Here is a 17,808-nt window from a genome sequence, read left to right on the forward strand (position 1 = left end):
TCTGCTCCTACTGGTCTTCTCAAAGGGGCTGCTGGAGCCAAAACAGAGTGACAGAGCAGACAAGGAGGAACACCAGTGTAGCCTAGAGGGTGTAGGCCACTGCCTTTCATCTGAGGGAAAAAGTTTCTCAGGAAATATCCTGACTATTTGCTGTTCACATATAAATCACAATTTGATTTTTTGGAGCAACTTCCCTCTGAGCTAAAGACTGCTCTGATGACTGCTCCTTCCCAATGTATCTTTGTGCAGCTGAAGTGCCATTGAAACCATCATAATGAAAATTGAAATACTTTTCTGCTTTCATCCATCAGACGTGGTGCTGCTTCCCTGCATATCTTTTGGGCCTCTAAGATGAGTGTGAACCATATTTCTCTCTCAGTGACCACATGTGAGAGCTGCACGTCATGATCCCTTTTCTTCCCTCTCACTATTGTTATCAAACTTTTGTCACCAGTTTCTGTTTCATTAACCAATGTGTAATCTCTAAATGCCAGACCCCTGCTCCCATCCACGGGGAAGAACTAAATGTCCTTCTTTAGCTAAACTGTGTTTTTTGCTTGATCTGTCGGCACTCTAACTGCATATGCTCCAACAAACCAAGAGCCTTTGTTCTCCTAAAGCAACCCTGCCTCAGGCTATCCTTCCAGTAGACATTAGTTCTTTTGTTTGGATAAAAGGGTGTCATCACTCATTCATGATGAAAATATGATTCAGCTCCCTCTCTTCACATTCACGGTCCAATCTTCATAAATACTTGCTTTTACAGCATATTGTATGTGTACTCAAATGTCTGACATCAGTGGGCCAAATTCTGCCCTAACACGAATGTGCTCTAGTCCTGATGTTCATGTTGGAGGAATTGTGGGGAGCCTAAATTGGAGGAAAGTATCATCTGTATCCATTCCAATTCAGATGCTTGCTTGTTTGGGTTTTTCAAATGGCATTAAAAACTTTAAATAAAACGTTCCCAGATCTGAAACAAATGAGGTTCAAACAACAGCCCATTGAAGTACATGTGATTTTTTTCCCACCTCCTTCATGAACTTTTGGTCCATGCCTACCGAGAAAGCTCCTTAGTGTTGCCGTTGTCATGTCAACTTCACGTAGCCAAAATTTTGGGTGTTCAATTGAAGTTACTGGAAGTACACTTCCAAAACTTCCCCATTATGTGTTCCTCCTTTTCTCTACTGAACTAAGTACTTAACTACTGAAATTTCTCTTCTAGGAAGATGTACTTGGGCAGTACTTGGGCAGAAATTGAGTAATAACAACAACAACAACAACAACAATAATAATAATAATAATTGCATCCACTACAGCTTCTTGATCTGCCCCTGAAATTTCAGATTTGTTATTATGTCTGTAAAGCAGGGAGTGGTGAGTGCAATAATTTCTCTCTGCTCTGAGGTTCCACCACTTTCTGATTTTCCAAATCAGAGCTGTACATGAACAGTATAAAGTGTATGGACTGTGTCCCAAACTGGATCTTTGCCAGTTCAAGGGAGAACATGTGAAAAGACTTCTAAAATGTATAAAAATACTTGAACTGCATTGATTTAACTTCATGCTAGGTTTATTTAATGGTAGTGAGGGTGTGGTGTAAATCCCTATAGTTTGGGTTTTTTTTTCCTGGGCAAAACCTCCTAAAATTTGCTGTAATCGAGCTGAAAGATATGGAGAGATACAGGATACGAGTGACTTTAAAATAATTCCTCACAACATCTGTTAACACTGAGACGAGCTAATGTTGCTTTATTTCATGAACTAAGGAAGTGGAAAAGAGCCTTAAGGAAAACACATTAGGATAAGCTTAAGGAAGAACGTAGAGCATATGGTAGCACATGGGTAAAGAGGCCTGGATTACCTCGGTTAATAACTCACCCAACACACTGCTTTTCTAATCTCTTAATTTCCATATTTACCTTAAAGTACTTTAAATGAGAGTTTCCCAGACCTAACTGTAGCTATTCAGTGTATTAGAAAGTTTCTGTTTGGTGTGGAAGGATTTGTGATTAGCCAAACATTTCACGGCGCTCTTGGTAATGTGTTAGGAAGCCTTCCTGACATCAAAATTTATTTTAAAGGAAAGCTTGTCCTAACAGTCAGAAAAGCCTTGAAAAGCTCATCTCTTGAGCCTTGATAACTTTTTAGAAGCTACTCCAATGTCCACTGAAGCAAGCGGAAAGGCTCCCAGTGACTTCAGGATATATTTTATTGGAGCACTTAAGCAAGGAGTTGGTTAAAGTGAGTACCTGCTTTGAAGATGTTAACATTCACAACGTCCATGAATGATGTGTTCTAGTACCTATTCGGTTTATACTTAAGTAAGAGTATTTTTCATAAATCTACTCTCAACATTACCAGGACAAAGCAAATTCTCAGTTCTGAGCTGGCTTTAGAAGGCAGTCAGTTTGTTGTTAGTTAATTTGATTGGAAAATTAATGGGGCACGTAACCGGATGAATGGTGTTGAGAGACTTCATGGTTCTGTCTGTTCATTGCTGAATGACATATTGGATACCTTATGTGGAAAATGATGGCAAAAAGTGAAGCTATTCAGCAATTATTTTTTCTTTTTTCATTGTTGGGCTTTCTGACTCTGACAGCAGCATATCTGCCGTATGAATCCTAACTGCTCCTCTCCAGAAAGGGTGATGGGATTTTATGGGAATTCTTGCTTGTAAGTGTCATCATGAAAACAGGACCTGCAAAGCCTTCTCTGTGATTCACCACAACAAAAGACCTTTTGTTTCAAAAGCCAGACAAGACTGGTATTGGGCTGCATACTTGACTAACACGTCATGTACAAAACCAACCACTTAAAATCATGGAAAATTCAGGACATCATAAATCTTACACCAACTGCATCATTTTATTTATTCAAATTTTTTTTTCAGATATTTAAAATAAACAAAATATGTTCCTTCATAGGCTGTAAGCACTCTGCCAATTTAGAACTGCAAAACCAAAATGCAATATAATTGACTCACTGCTTCTACCAAACTGAAGTAAATAAACACTGGAGCCCCATTCATCCCCATTCCTCTTTAGGCTCCTCAAAGAGCTGATCCAACACATGGGTCTTGTAGCATGTCTAAAAGTCAATAAATACAGGTGGTGTCAGACTACAGGAAGGGATTTATGAAGCCCTGGAAGATTTTTTGTGAGTATCTTGCTGGCTATACCTTCTCTATTATATTGAAAGGAACATAATCCAGTCTCAATGTTTCTAATGCCTGCATCTCTGAGAGATACTTGACTGAGTATTTGTCTTAGGAAGGATCTTCCCTGAAGGCTCAGTCTTCCTGTGCCCAAACCATCATATTCAAATCAGTCAGGCCACTCAAAAGTAGCCTGGGTCCCAGAGCAGAGATGCACATCCCAGGTGTGTGATTGCCTTCTGTACCACAACCTGCTTCCAATTAAATTGCAATGTAGCCCCATGTGAAGGATGTGCTGCAGGACTAAGCCAGAAATGACAAAAATACAGATGATGAGTGCAAGTTATCCATCTGAAAGTAATGACTGTGGCCATTGAGGCAGGCACGTGTAATGGAATCTCTGAGAATCACTGTCAGAAGTGAATGTAGCCCCATTGAGGGGAGAGGACCATCTAGGAAAGAGGGCCTTTCTATGAATGGTGTGCTGGAGGATCAGAAGAGGATGGCACTGGGCAGCAGAAGCAATTACAGACCTCAAGGGATTTGGCGAAACTGAGGAGGTCTTAAACCACTGGTTTTGTTAAGTTTCATTACCCTGGACTCAAAGAGAAAGGCTCTGTGATGACAGCCCTGAATTTGTTAGGTGGTCTTCTGAGAAATACATTTGGACCCTAAAGCAAAGGGAGGCAACCTGAAGAGGGTGGCTGGGATGTGACACAGCCTGGTGCTGCATGCTGACCATATTTGGAGATGGAAGGATGGCTTTGAGGATGTTTGTCTGCCTTCTCCAAGAAGAAAAGCAGGCAAAGTTTGGATATAATTTACTCACTGGAAAGGTAAATGATTTACTGATGGAGGTGTTGGTGTGGATAGCCAGGAGGTTATTAAAGTCACAATGAAGAAGAAATTTAAAAGATGGAACAATACACTTTGCTTAGTAGAAAATCAGACTCCTAAGCAAGTAAAGAATGAAGCTGTCCAAGGACATGATGCCAACAAATTCAGTTATTCCTGACCCATCAGTGTTGGGTAACTGGGTGTATATTTCACATAACTGTACCAAAGTTGGGTAAGATGCACAAGTAGAATATTAAGTGGATGGCAAAAATTTGACAAGTATGTTTCTTTTTCTTTGTGACTTACATAAAACCTCTCTTTGAGGCAGTCTGAATATTTTTCTCATTCTAAGTGTGAATAGAAAGAAAATGAATATGCAACTTTGGCCACAAAAATTAACTACAATCTAACAGATTTTAAAACTCTATTTTTAAGTCAGAATAAAATTGGAAAACAAAGGCTAGATTTGCTGGAGAGGGGGTTCAAAGGGCAATTATTCAGGGATTAGGATGCTCACCCAAGACCACAGGGGTCCAGATTTCTTTGCCAAATGTGGATCAGAGCCTTGAGTCCATCCTCCCTTATGACTGAATAGAGAGTTTATTTCTTCAGCAAAACCTGACCTAATTATGACATATAGAGAGAAATTGATTACAGAGCTGAAGCAAATGTCTGCTTATGTGCAGAAGATCATGCCTTGATTTTATTTGTATGCAAAAAGAGTAAAATGTGAACCAGTAGTATAGATTCTTGGTTCTTTAAAGAGGCCAGTTTTGTAAAGCTGAAAACAATTATAAGTCAGATCTACTGGGAGAATTTAAACAGAAAAATGTGAATGATAATTGCAAACCGTTTAAAAACATTTTACTAAAAAGTCATAGTTGTTATAAAATAAAACAACATAGCTAAAGTGAAAGCTGTTCTACTATAAAAAAACCCCACATGTAACACTTGAAAGAAAGAATGATGCAACCAAAATTAATTTAAATCAGAAGATAGGAATGGTGATAAATTTCCAAGGGAAGCAAGAGAAGTGTAAGTAGAGGTGTTTGCCCAGCAGAGTTAAGGATCATACAAGTTAAGGACAAGAAGTTTTTGATGTATTTAAGGGAAGAAAACCTATCTGTGCTGTTTCTCTCAGTAGATAAAAATGGTAAAATTATTTATACTAACACAGAGAAGACGAGAATAGTTTTCTGTGTTGGTTGGAAAAAGCCAGTTGAAAATACATATAATCCTGCAATAGTGATGATGTATTTTCCATTACAACAATAATTCAAGAAAATATTTTAACAGCAGCTACTAAAGTAGGTATGTTAAATGAGAGACTTGAACAACTTCTGTCCACAAGTTTGAAAAGAACAAGTCAAAAAACTTATTTGACTATAAATAATGTTTTTCTAGAAGACATTGAACACTAGGAAAGTTTGAGGGAACCGGAAAGATACAGACTTATTGGTATGACACATATAGGATGAGAACACCAATCATGTGCATTTCCATTTGACTTTATTTGATCTTAGAGAAATTAAAGTTGCTGTCAGACTGCTACTAACTCTGAGAGAGATTATAATTAAAAAAAAACAACCCTTTTTAAAAATGTTTAAGCAGCTAACTTGATATATTTTTAAAACAAGATTATGATAAATGCAGCTAACATTTTTTGATGTGATGTACTTTGAACTCTGTATGGCATTAAGCTTGGCACAGAATGTAAATTTGATTAAGAAAACAATATTTCTGTAATTATAAATATTAAGTAAAAATATGTGAAATGGACATGTCTCACTGAAAGTGGGTTAAATGCTGGCACACTGATTGGTCTAAAAATGCAATTGCCAGTGGAAATTTATAATTTGCTTGATGTTTTGAATGGAATCCTGAAACAAGTGATGGCTGGTTTTCTGCCATTCAAGATGTTTTTCTTGGAGTTTACATATAATTGTTCCTAAAAAGTAACACAGGAGGAAAAAAGACTGAAATACAGACATGAATACTTAAGAAGCTAAAAACAACCAAGCAGTTTGTTTCTGATTTTTTTTGGTTGGTTTTTTATGTTTTTGGGGTTTTTTTTGGTTTTTTTTCCTTAGGTTTTCGGTCAGATTCTGGACATCACTAACCATATATACATTAGCAAATGATTTGGCTGAATAAGAGTGGACTAGCAGATTAAAGCAGCTCACACTGGGGGTCTCTACATGTGGTGCAGTGTTTGATGTCAAATCAGACTTAGTTCAGTTCCCCAGACTAATCATCAGTTGCTCATTCAGATCCCAGTGCCTGCGGCAGTGGCTGGGATGCGTGTGGGAAGCAGCTTCCTGACTGTTTTCCCCCGGCAGGGATTCAGTTGTCCCAAATGAAATCCAAGTGGGTGACCTGTGCCCATATATGATAAGTGGCACTGGGAGTAGGACACCACAGCTCACCTCTAAACCTCTCTCCTGCACCACATGCAAGTGTTTGGTGGGTCTGGCCATTAAATCTGCAGAGAAGGTGGGACTGAGGTGTTTGTGTGTGAGTCAAGTAGGAGTTGCTGGGAAAGGCTGTCCTCCAAAGTGCTGGTCCTGAGACTGCTAAATAGGAAGCAGAAGGCTACATCTGCCTTTGGCACCACTGTGGGATGTTCCTAGTGCTGATTTCCCCAAATGGAGAAGGGTGCTGGATGAATTGGAGAGAGTTCAGAGAGGAAAGCCATGTGAATAATGAAAGGTCTGGAAAATATGTCTTACTGTGATAGACCTGAGGAGCTTGTTCTGTTTATCTAACAAAGAAAAGATAAAGAGGTGACTCGATCACAATCTATAAATATGTACATAGGGAACAGAAATTCAGTCACAGTACACTCTTTTGCTCTGACAGACAAAGAATATGATCTAGTCCAACTGCTGGAAGATGAAACTGGGAAGCCAGAGACAAGAAGAAAACAACATATTTTTAAACAAAAAGACTGCTTTGTAAAAGTTATGGTAGATATCCTACACCATTTCAGAACCTAGAATGGTGTTTCTTGTTACATATGTTCTCTAAATTACTGCTTAACAACTTTCCCTTCTCCCTCCCTGCCGGAGGATCACCAAATTTCTTCAGAAAAAAAGAAATACACAGATAGCCTAGTAGAGCAGTTACCCAATGCCTTTCATTTGCAATCAGCTCAAAATTAGAACAAACTCTGTATGTTTGTTTATTCCCTTTTTCCCCCTCAATTTTATTCACTTGTTTGTTGACATATGGGGGATAAATTTGCACATGCACACTCACGTACAGTATTTCCCACTACAAAGCTACAGCTACAATGACTTAACAAAATTTGGAGTAAACTAGTTTGTTAAATTTTAAAGATGTTTTATTCCCAACTGAAAATGTCCAGGTTCCACTAATAGTAGTGTAATAAAGACTTTCATACTGATTTTTTTTTTTTTTTAATTTTGGCTGGGGTTGAAGTGACCCAAAATGAAACACTTGGTTCAAATTTTTCTCATAGGATTTTTCTCTATAGCAAAATCGAAATCTTCTTGTGGAAAATTTCAGTTTTTCAGTAAGTGCATTCCCATTAGAAAATAACTGAACTGTGAAACTCCCAGCCAAGTCTAGTAATGATGGTCATGACAGAGATGGGGGAGAGAGAGGGAATGGATTTCATTGCACTTTCTCATTCAAAAGAGAGGGAAAACTGAGCTTCTCTATTCCCTTTGTTTTCGCAGTCAAGTTTCCTGCCACTTCTAAAGCACAAACTCCTTATGCATATGCATTTATTGCTTGGGTATCAAGCTGATAATATATTAAAAGGATTATGATTTACTGCTGTAATTATTGGCCTCCCAACTTTCACCCACAATTATTGTGTGCATATATCTTCCAGCTTGCAAAATCCCCACTTGCCCATATAAATGATGTGATTGCATTACTCTGTACTTTCTTTGCTGTCCTAACTGCTCATTAGAGCAAACACCTCAAAGTGTGCATGTAAATATGTTGGGACTGCTTGGATTATCCGGCTCATTCCCTCTTTTTCTCTCTTAGGAGTTTTTCCTTCTTTTCTCTTGCCACCCCACTTATAGTGCTATAGTAGATCACCCTGTATTTTTCCTCTCATTTTTTCCAAGTGTCCAAATGTTCCTGTTTGATTTATTTATGTCTGACACTGTTTCGGAGTGCCCAGTTCATTTCCTTTGGGAGCTTTCTGTGCTAATCTTTCTCCATTTGGATGCTTATTTCCTCTGGCTCTGCTCTCCTACTCAGCTTCTCCAGTACATAGTTTTCCTCCTTTCTCCTGAATTTGTTTGCTCTGATGTTATCTTTTTCTTCCATTAGTCAGATCGCTTCTTCTTCTCTACTTCTCCCCAACTCTTTTTTCTCCTTCCTTTACATTTCTTCTTCCTGCACAACCCGCTATGATCCAGAGGGACCACTTTTCTTGCCCTGTCTCTGCAAAGGAGATCCACAGTGCACTTTTTTATACATCTTTTATTCCATTCTGTTCTTCCTTTTTTTCTCGCCTTATTTGTTTTTATTCTTCTTTCTACGACTTCAACCTTTACCTATATTCGAAGAGTTTCACTTGACAGGGGCGTCTGTTCCCCAGCCCCACATTCACCGGGGGAACTCGAGAGCAGATGACATCCCTAGCTGTCAGTGTGCTGCCCCAGGTCTCCCCTCAGGGCGATTCTGTTTCCCCCAGAGCAGGACAGAAGTGTTGAGGAAGTTGGTGGAAAGGAGATTGCAGGATGCTGCTGCCAGAGCCGGTGCAGCAGCCGTGCCCCGCCGAGCCCCGCAGCAGCCCAGGGGTGTGTATGCAGCTGCCTGTCTGCACTTGAAAGAAGTCGTGGGGCTGTGTACACGGTTCCATCCCAGGCTCTGGGCGTGCACCCTGCACTGGCCAGTGCTAATAGGCAAGTAAAAGCCCCCCGAGGGCCACTCACTTCCCTCTTGTAAATCCGCATGTGGTTTGAAGGGGTACTTTATGAGGTGCCTCTGTATACTTGATCCCTTGTATTTTTTCCTGCTGCGAAGCCCGAGGCTGTCTTTCACAGCTCCTGCAGTAAACCAGGGCCTCGGGATCCGGAGTGGCAGGGACACGGCGAGCAGTGAGTGTCGGCTTTCATGGAAGCCGCAGGTGCTTTCCTCAGGGCCCTGCCGTGCGGGCCCTGCCGTGCGGGCCCTGCCGTGCGGGCCCTGCCGTGCGGGCCCTGCCGTGCGGGCCCTGCCGTGCGGGCCCTGCCGTGCGGGCAACGCAGGCAGGCGGCGGCTGAGGCTGCTCCGGCAGCTCAGTGCTCAGGTACTACATCTCTTGGTGGGTTTTTGTCCTTTTTCATCCTCTGCCATCACGGGAGAGCGGCTGTTTAGGCCTTTTGTCCCCTCTATGGTTCTATAGCTATCTTATAGTTCATTGCGCAAGTGAAAAGCAAACAAGGAACTAGGACAGCAACAGAAGGCCTTGAAAGAGATGATGATAAGGAAGTCCGTGGGAAGACCTGCTCCCGTATCTCCTCCTCCATGCCCATTCACTCCTGTGACTCGGTGCCACAGAGCATCTCCTCTGCCAAGAAGCACAGCCCCCTTACACAAAGAGGATGTGGCTGATACCTGACTTTGCCTTTCCTACAGGAGAAATGGAAGTGGGACTTCTGGGACTCTCTTTGCACCTTGGCAAGATGGACAGCTGCTCTCTGAAATCCAGCATCTGTTTAAGACCCATAAGGACCATCAGAATGTATGTCCCGAATCCACAGAAACAACCTACTGTGGAGATCTCTGTAAAGAGGTATTAGGCAGTCATTTAAAATAAGCAAAACATAATGCGAAATGCTCCAAAATATCTCTTTCAAAAGTCTTGAGCATGGTGGACACAGACTGCAGCATTTTTGAAAAGGAAAAAAATATCAGTGTCTTTATCCCTGACCCCTGCAGTTTCATGATGTTACAGGAAGAGAATGAACTGGCTACAGACAGGGTTTTTGGAGCTGCTGTCCTACCAGCTAGTGATTATCAGATTGTCTGCCTGTAATGACATATCCAGTCATATGTTTTCCCCATCAAGGCCAAAATAAATGAAAGGAAGAAACAAAGGAGTGTAAGAGTCCAGCACTTCATTCTTCATACTTCAAGAGCTGTAGCAACAAATACTAGGGAGGAATTCCCAAGTGAGAAATGATACCAGTTCAAGGTCACATAAGCTGATGCATGGAAGTACATTACAAGAAAACTAGAAAGCTATTTTGGGGACAGACATTGTTTACTGAATGCTTGGAGGGAATTTTTTTTTTTATGTTCAGTGCCTGGGCTCTGGGTTAGCAGTTGAGCCAACGTTTCTGAAGCAAGGGGCTGGGAACTGGGGGATTCTGTGTGCTGCTTCTGGGGATCAGAGGTTAAACTACTCCTTCTTCGCTAAACTCAGGAAAGCTTGCATTTTTCACAGTTGGGACTATAAACATTATGTGTTCTTAATAGCCCTGCAGAAGAAGTTAATTTCTTAGTTTGATGACAGTCAGTTTCATGGGGCAGAGCTGAATGCTTTTGTTACTGAAGTCATTGGAAGCAATGTGGAGGCAGCTTTCTCTAGGGAGAAGGTGTGTAAGTGGGTCTGTTCCTTGGAGAAATGCTGGTTTTCATGGAGCTCCCACACTTAGTGTGATGCAAAATGTGCTGCTGTGTTCCCCTAGCAGCAGGGCGTGTGGGGATCTTTTAGATCCTCCTTTTCCACCTAGGAAAAAAGGAGGATCTACATCCATGGAGCTACACAGGACCTACCAGGCTTCACAGGGATCAGGAAGAAATGCTAATGACAGATGACAAAGCCAAATCTCATGAGAGGCGAGAGCAGGGAAGGAGCCCCAGAGCACTGGTAGATGCCTGCCCCCTCCTTCCTTGCATCCCTGTGGGATAGGTCTGTGCCCTGGGGACTATAAGGGGATTCCCTGGCAGTGTAGGCAGTGCTGTGAGCAGAGCCCAAACAGCCTTTGCACAGGTCTCACCAGCATCCACCCTGGGGCAGGAGCACCAGCAAAGGCTGCCCCAATGACTCATGTACAAATGTCTTTCTTTTGACTTGTTAGGGCTGCAAGCTCAATTGAGAACTGCTTGCACTAACCAAAACTCTGCCTGAAGTTAAACTGGCTGTCAGGTCACACAAGAAAATGGGCCTTATTTTCTACCTTCCTGTGGGACCTGGAGTAGTGTATGATTTCTCCAGGAGGCACCTCTTCTCCTAAACACAGCACAGTGGGCCTGAGTAAGCCTTTCCGACGGGAGCATCACTGACGATGATACATTTCTGCTGGCCACTTCAGACTTGCCAAACAAACAGACAGCTTGTTTGAAAAAAATCCCCTGTGAGGGCTAATCATAACAACATTTGCACTGCTCGACTCTTGCTCCATTCAGTCATTGCAGATGGTGAATGCATCCTCATGGGGACTGTCTACTGTACCTTTGCTGGGGCTGCCCCCAGCCTGGGGGTGCCTCCCCATTATTATTAATAATAAATTTGCAGGACTGGCATGTGCTGCCTCTGCTTCCTGCAGCAGCTGAAGCCAAGCCTGTAAAACAGGTCTAATTTTAGAGCAGACAGAGCTTAGCACAGAGTGAGACCAAACCTGGGAAATGTTGCGTTTTCATTGTTTCCTCAGCTGTGGATGAAGATCTCCCATGGATGTTTGGGGGAGTTTCTCCCAGACACGTGAGCCCTTGCCTCTAGTTGCATCTCACAGAAGCTCTGTCTCCAAAACCCTGGTGACATCAGCCTCTTTTTTCCTCTTTGTTTCCTTGTCTTTAAAGTGGGAGACTGTTATTTTCCTACAGTGCTTCAAAAAGGGAGACATTAATTGTGAGAATTTGTAATGAACATTGCTCAAGTGTTTGAATAATAAGATGTTGAGGGCTTTGTTTTGTGAGGTAGTGCTTTAAATGCAATGCAATTTGTTTAGGCTTCCTGGGAAATTATGAAGTGCATGTGTATGTGTGTGCATGGAGGGCACAGGGAAATCTGAGACCAGATTTTATGTGTGCAGGGAAAGATTTACAGATGACATTTTTTGATGACTTCTTGCCATCCGTCAGTTTAATGGTGCTGCTTGCTGCTGAACTTTTAATGTTTTATCATTTGGCAATAGCGGAGGGAAAACCTATGGTGAGGCTGGTCCCTGCTTGAGTGATGTATATCTGGAAACTTTAACTAGCCCCTGCTGCACTGCTGGACACATAACCCCAGCACTTTGTCATGTGAAAGGCTATCAGGTGGCACAGCAGTGTGGAGTCATTTCAGAGGGCACATTGGAATATGTTGCACGAGGAAAGATACTCTTTGCTCAAGAGGTTTTTCTTGTAAACACACTGACCGACAAGCTGAAACAAAGCTACTGAGCCATGGCAAAGAAAAAGGAAAAGTCACACTTCCTTTGTGTTCAGCAGACTGTTGTCAGTTGACGAAGTCTGCTATTACTGACCTTAAGAAGGCCTATTTTGTTACTGTGAGAGGTTTTCCTGTTCTCTGGATGGATTAACTTGAGCTTAGAATATCCCACTCTTTTTATTGCAGGCTTTCATCTCTGCCCATTTTGTCAACATCCTCCAGAAAACACGAGTCAACTGACAGAGTGACACTGTTGGAGGTGAGAGATGTTGACTGCATTATTTTCATTACTGTTTTTACTAAGTGGCCATACAGAGTTCTCATTTAATACTTCTGTGCTAATTAAAACTATAATTTAAAACACTTTCATAAAGCTTTAATTGTCCTCTTTTGGTCTGGGAATGAGACAAAACCATTTGCAAGGTTTTTTTATTTGTTTTGGAACAGAGTATCAGAAAAGTGAGAAAGGAAGAGAAAGGCTCCTTGAGTGCAAGGCACTCAGTGCTAGTTCCAATGTTAAACTTAAGTCAGGCTTCAAACCACAGACCAATTATAAGGTATTTCTATGAAGTACTTATTACACTGAAACTGTATTATGGATGGACAAGGAAAGGTGTTCCAGTAGTATAATGCTACCAACCCTCTACTTTGGTCCTGAAGACTGAGTGTTTCTAGCAGTTTCTCTCCCTGCAATCCTGCTTCCTGCACTTTCAGATGTTATGGCTGGAGGGATTGTTGTTATTATCTATTAGAACACAGTCTGTGGAATTGAATCACCAGCTAGAACAGATAGGAAGATATCCCATCTTTAAATAACACAGGGAAGACTGTCTATCCCATTCCTAGATAAATTGTTGCGGTGTTTAATTCCCTCCCTTGTTAAAATCTTGGCATTTATCTAGTTCAGATTAATATAGTGTTGGATTCCACCTACTGGATGTCATGTCTCTGTCTACTAATTCACAGATCCCCCGGTATAGGAAATATAATACAGCTACTTGCAAGCTAAAACCGAACAGAATTTGGAATTTTCACACAGTGGGCAGATGCGACTTGTCAACATTTGTTTTCACTCCAAATGACACAAACTGAAAAGCCTTATTAACATAAAGGAAACCCAGAATGGAAACATACAAACAAACAAACCAATCTAAACAAAATTATCATTTTCTTTAATGTAGGACCCTTGTTGTTTGAATGTACTAAATTAATTGACCAGAGCTTTCTTTTGTGTCAGTTCAATATTAAAAACAAATATTTTCCCATAATGCTGCATTGCTCCTGGGAATTACAGCCTGAACAAACACTGTCCTTATTCAACTTAGGCAGAGGCTTCTTGGCTGGACTACAGCTCCTGTAATGTTATATACAACTCTGAATTAAGTGACAAATTACTCTGTGGCTGGCCTGTAGAAGAAAACAGGTACCTATAGCACCGATAAATGTGTTCACAAGAAGGTGAAGTTTAAAGTTTCCTTCAACAGAATAAAATGAGAAGCAGAGTGGCTTACAGTGAGCTATTTAATTTTGCTGTCCTGAAGGAAAATTAACATTATTTTTTCTTTATAGAAATTTTTGTGGAAATTTCATTTTCTATTGTTGAGACAGAATACCCAGCCAGCCCTATTCTAAACCACAGATAAATCACCATTTATCCTCCTATTGGATAAATTAAATGAACTAAGATTTACTTTTTTTAGGCTCTCACTAACAGCTTTTGCCAATTGCAAATATATTTGCATTTCTTTCTTGAACTCTTTCCTGTTTTTCAATAGTATGCTTTAAAATGTGAACATTGAAGCTGGACCTGTGGTCCTTTCACTATAAGTATTCCAAAGAACAGTGAGCATTTGCCTTTCCATCTTTGTGTTTTATAGTCCCCTGCTTGCAATACCAAGACCCCATTTTCTCTTTTTGTCTGTTTTTGCATTGAATGAGGAACTCTTCTGCAGCTCTTGTGCATGGCTGGTTATCAGCCACGACCTCTAAATCCTTTTTTAGTTCTCTTTTTCTAAAATATAGTCCAGTTCTTCACTATACAAACTATCTGGGATATTTAGAGTTATGTTTAACGGAACATTAAAATAAGTTTGTTTTTTTTTTTCTAAAGAGGTCAAGTTACCATTCAAATTAGCTTGCATGTAGAACAGATCTGCTTTTCTCATTATTTACCACTCTATGATTTTTTTGTCATCTGCACACTTAGCAAGAAATGGATACAGATTTTTTATACTGGATCACAGATAAATATATATTAAATAATGAAAGCAAATAAAAATGGGCCTCCTTTAAAATAGTCTCACTGTAAGGGTACTCTCCATTGAGTTCCTCTGGGGATTTCTCATTTCTTCCTGTGTTTATTATGTGCTACACTGCCTTTCTAGAAGACCCATTTTCTGGCATGTTGTGCCATGCTGAACTTGGACATTAGCAGGAGTGTACGGCATTGGAAGAATTGTTTAAGATGTTTAAGATACTTTTGTAGCTGCTGTCTAAAACCACCCTGCTGAGTTTGGGGACATAAAATACTGAAGTAGAACTGAATGAATCCAATATACCCATGAAGACACCATTTTCCACCTAACTGCAAAAGAGCCCTACTCTGCATCACTGGCAAAGGCCTTATCTTTTTTGTCTATTCTGATTGTTGTCTTACACCTATGGGAATTGTGTTTATAACATCTGATATGTTTATAACCTTAGTCATATAAGCTAGGAATACATACTTGGTGCTTTGATACTTGGCTACTAAAGTCATGACATTATTTTTTTTTCATCTATTGAAGTATTTTCCATTGCACTTGCATTTTACTCTGGAAGGTTGGTTGTTTTTCTTATATAGGTAGAAGAAGAAAGAACAGAAAGATTTCCCAGTGTTTAAGAGCAGAAATAATCTGGATCTGGAAGTGTGACTAGTGTGTTGAAATCCCACAGAGTGATACTCCCCTGCAAATCACAGCCATGGGGAGGATGTGAAATTGTGTTTGAAGTTTGGTCTGCTTTTCTTGCAAGCATATTTGACATCATCTTCCTACTTACCTGCATGAAATATCCAAATCTCTCGTGACAAATCCAGGCTGTTGACAACTTTAAAATTATTAAATTATATCTGTGTTAATGGTTTACACTCAGATGACACAAAGATGAGGTTTTACTTTCAGCTATCCAACAAAAGTGGTGGGTCCATGAGGAAATATTTATTGAATCAGGAGCTGCAGATCACTGTGTCTATGCCAGGGGTCCAGTGGGCTCTGCTTCTCTCATGTCTCTTCAACAAGAGATGGTAACTGTGATCACACCCAGGCTTGCAGTGCCAGCTTATAGCACATGAGACCATAGGCTGACCAGCATAGCTGTAAAACCATAGGGTGATTTCAGTTCAAATGCTGCTTTGAGATACCAGCTACAGAGAAAAGAGTTCAAGGTACCCCATGATGATATTTGTCAGAGGAGGATGTTTTTGGTGGCTATCAGTGTGGTGTCTGTGTGGGAAGTGTCTGCTGGAAGTGTGTTTTAGGGTCATTGTCTAAGGGACTAAAAGGTGTTAAACATCTTCCACTTATCCTGGTTTCTCTGATACCTGGATTCACCTGTATCATCCTTTCCTGTAGAAAGGATGGATTAGTATTTACTAACCTCCTGTTGAGCTTGGTTGTATGTACAGAAGACACGTGATTTAGAAGGCTCAGGCTGGAAGAATGGGAATTTTTCATTATCCTGTAGGTGTGGTATTTAGGGACATGGTTTAGCAGTGGGCTTGACAGTGCTGGGTTAATGATTAAATCTGATGGACTTAGAGGTCTTTTCCAACACAAAAGATTCTGTGCCTCTGTGATTCTATCCTGCCCCTTCATGTCACTCTTGCAGGGTGTTCCCAAGGGCAATCAGTGATGTAGTAAAGTGACCACCCCAGGACAGTACCCAAAGGGTTCAAGGGATTTTGCATGACATGACCGAGCCCAGGAAGTTCATATACAGCAGATATTATATGCAAGATTTGTACAGGGGAATGACTCCTCCACTGGAAAATTCAAACTTGAAAGGAGTAGAAGGAGCCAGCTCCCTGGTCAGTGAGGAGAGAAATTCTCTGATTTCAAGAAGAGATATAGCTTTAAGAAATAAGACCGAGAGGAACTCTTTTTCTCCAGAGTAGCCTTGGGCTAAACTCAGCTCATAGAAAACAAACCAAGGCCATGTGTCTTACATATCCAATGCACAGCCCTGAAACAACCCACAGTCATGGATCAAAAGCGAAAGTGCTCATTGTTTGCACAGAGTTTGCTCAATACTTCAACTACAGTCATGTATGAATCCAGGGAAAGCAATAAAAGGGAAAACAGTTGTTTGGGAGAACAATTTATTAGGATTAATTTCTCTGTTTTATTCCTTCTTCCCAGTTCTTTGGACTGGAGGGTTGTTAGCAGTATTTTAAAAACTGGATACAAAATCTAAGTTAAATCCCTCTGCACAGACCCAGCCTTAAGGCTCTCATTACACTACAGTGCCATGAAAGCCTGGTTTTAAAGGTTGCCCTGGTGTGTGGGCATGTTGGCGCTCATCCTCTGTGATCTGGTGATGCTCCAAAACACTGCCTGCAGGCTCCTGGTTTCTTACCAGGTCCCTATTTGCATAAGAAAAGACTTCCTATTTTAAAACCTTCTCTAACCTACAAATTAGTGTAGATGAATGGCCTCTTGTTGGAACTGGAGTGGTTATCCAAGTTCCAACAATAGCACAGCCAATGCCAGATTTTAAACCCTCATAATGCATATAATTGTGTGATATTATACCAGAGGGGAAATTTGTTCTGTAATCCAGCTGGTGATTAGCTTTACGTTGAGGCATGGAGATTGGATATCCCTTGAAACTTTATCCTGGTTAACGTAACTACAGCTGGTATTTTGTGGTATAACAATTCAACCCTTACTCCTGAGAGCAGTCCCATTGGACAGACCTGGAAGTCCTCACTCGGAGTTTACTCAGGCAGAAATTTTACCACCTTCATTTGAAGTTTTGATGCAATAAAGCCCAAGTGTGAGCACCAGAAGATGATGCACCAGCATCCCTTTGTTGGTTGGACAGTGTTTTTTCACTTGAATAAGGTTTGCAAACCCCAAACTTGACGTAAATATCTGCTAGAAATGTAGGGACCACTAAGCTGTATTTTACTAATAGCTCATCTACACTAATATCCCAGAATCACTGACAGCAGCTACAACACTTCTATGGAGGTTACTATTAACTCAGTATTCTGTGCTATTTATATACCTGCTTATTCTCTAGGATCACATTGACCAGTCACTAATGGATGGCTGATAAACAGAGCCATATCCATTTGCAGTTCTTCCTTTCTGCATCACCACTTCTCAATGTGCATGCTCCTGCTGCTCCTTTTGCCTCTAAATCTCCTTTTTTAAACTTCTGAACTAAAGTGAATTCAAAGTGTTTAATTTGATGGGTATTT

General features: G+C 40.8%; 1 protein-coding gene across 7 annotated transcripts in view; it reads left to right on the forward strand.

Annotated features, from left to right (window-relative positions):
* The first annotated feature begins 8,197 nt into the window (after window positions 1–8,197).
* The window catches only part of LOC111926408 (uncharacterized), a 118,797-nt gene continuing 109,186 nt past the window's right edge, over window positions 8,198–17,808 (forward strand). For 2 of the 7 annotated variants that reach the window (XR_015284653.1, XR_015284656.1), the window contains exons 1-2: window positions 9,177–9,272; window positions 12,531–12,603. Coding sequence is in view for 1 of the 7 variants with exons in the window: in XM_086881355.1 (XP_086737481.1) it covers window positions 8,286–8,886; window positions 9,602–9,758; window positions 12,531–12,603 (831 nt within the window). In the remaining 6 variants the exon portion in view is untranslated. Of the gene's footprint in view, window positions 8,887–9,176; window positions 9,273–9,601; window positions 9,759–12,530; window positions 12,604–17,808 lie in introns of those variants that run through there. The other 5 variants (XM_086881355.1, XR_015284657.1, XR_015284655.1 and 2 more) reach the window with 5 other exon arrangements.

The sequence above is a fragment of the Cyanistes caeruleus genome, chromosome 3 (assembly GCF_971803275.1).
Source record: "Cyanistes caeruleus chromosome 3, bCyaCae1.hap1.1, whole genome shotgun sequence".
NCBI classification, from domain to species: Eukaryota; Metazoa; Chordata; class Aves; order Passeriformes; family Paridae; genus Cyanistes; species Cyanistes caeruleus.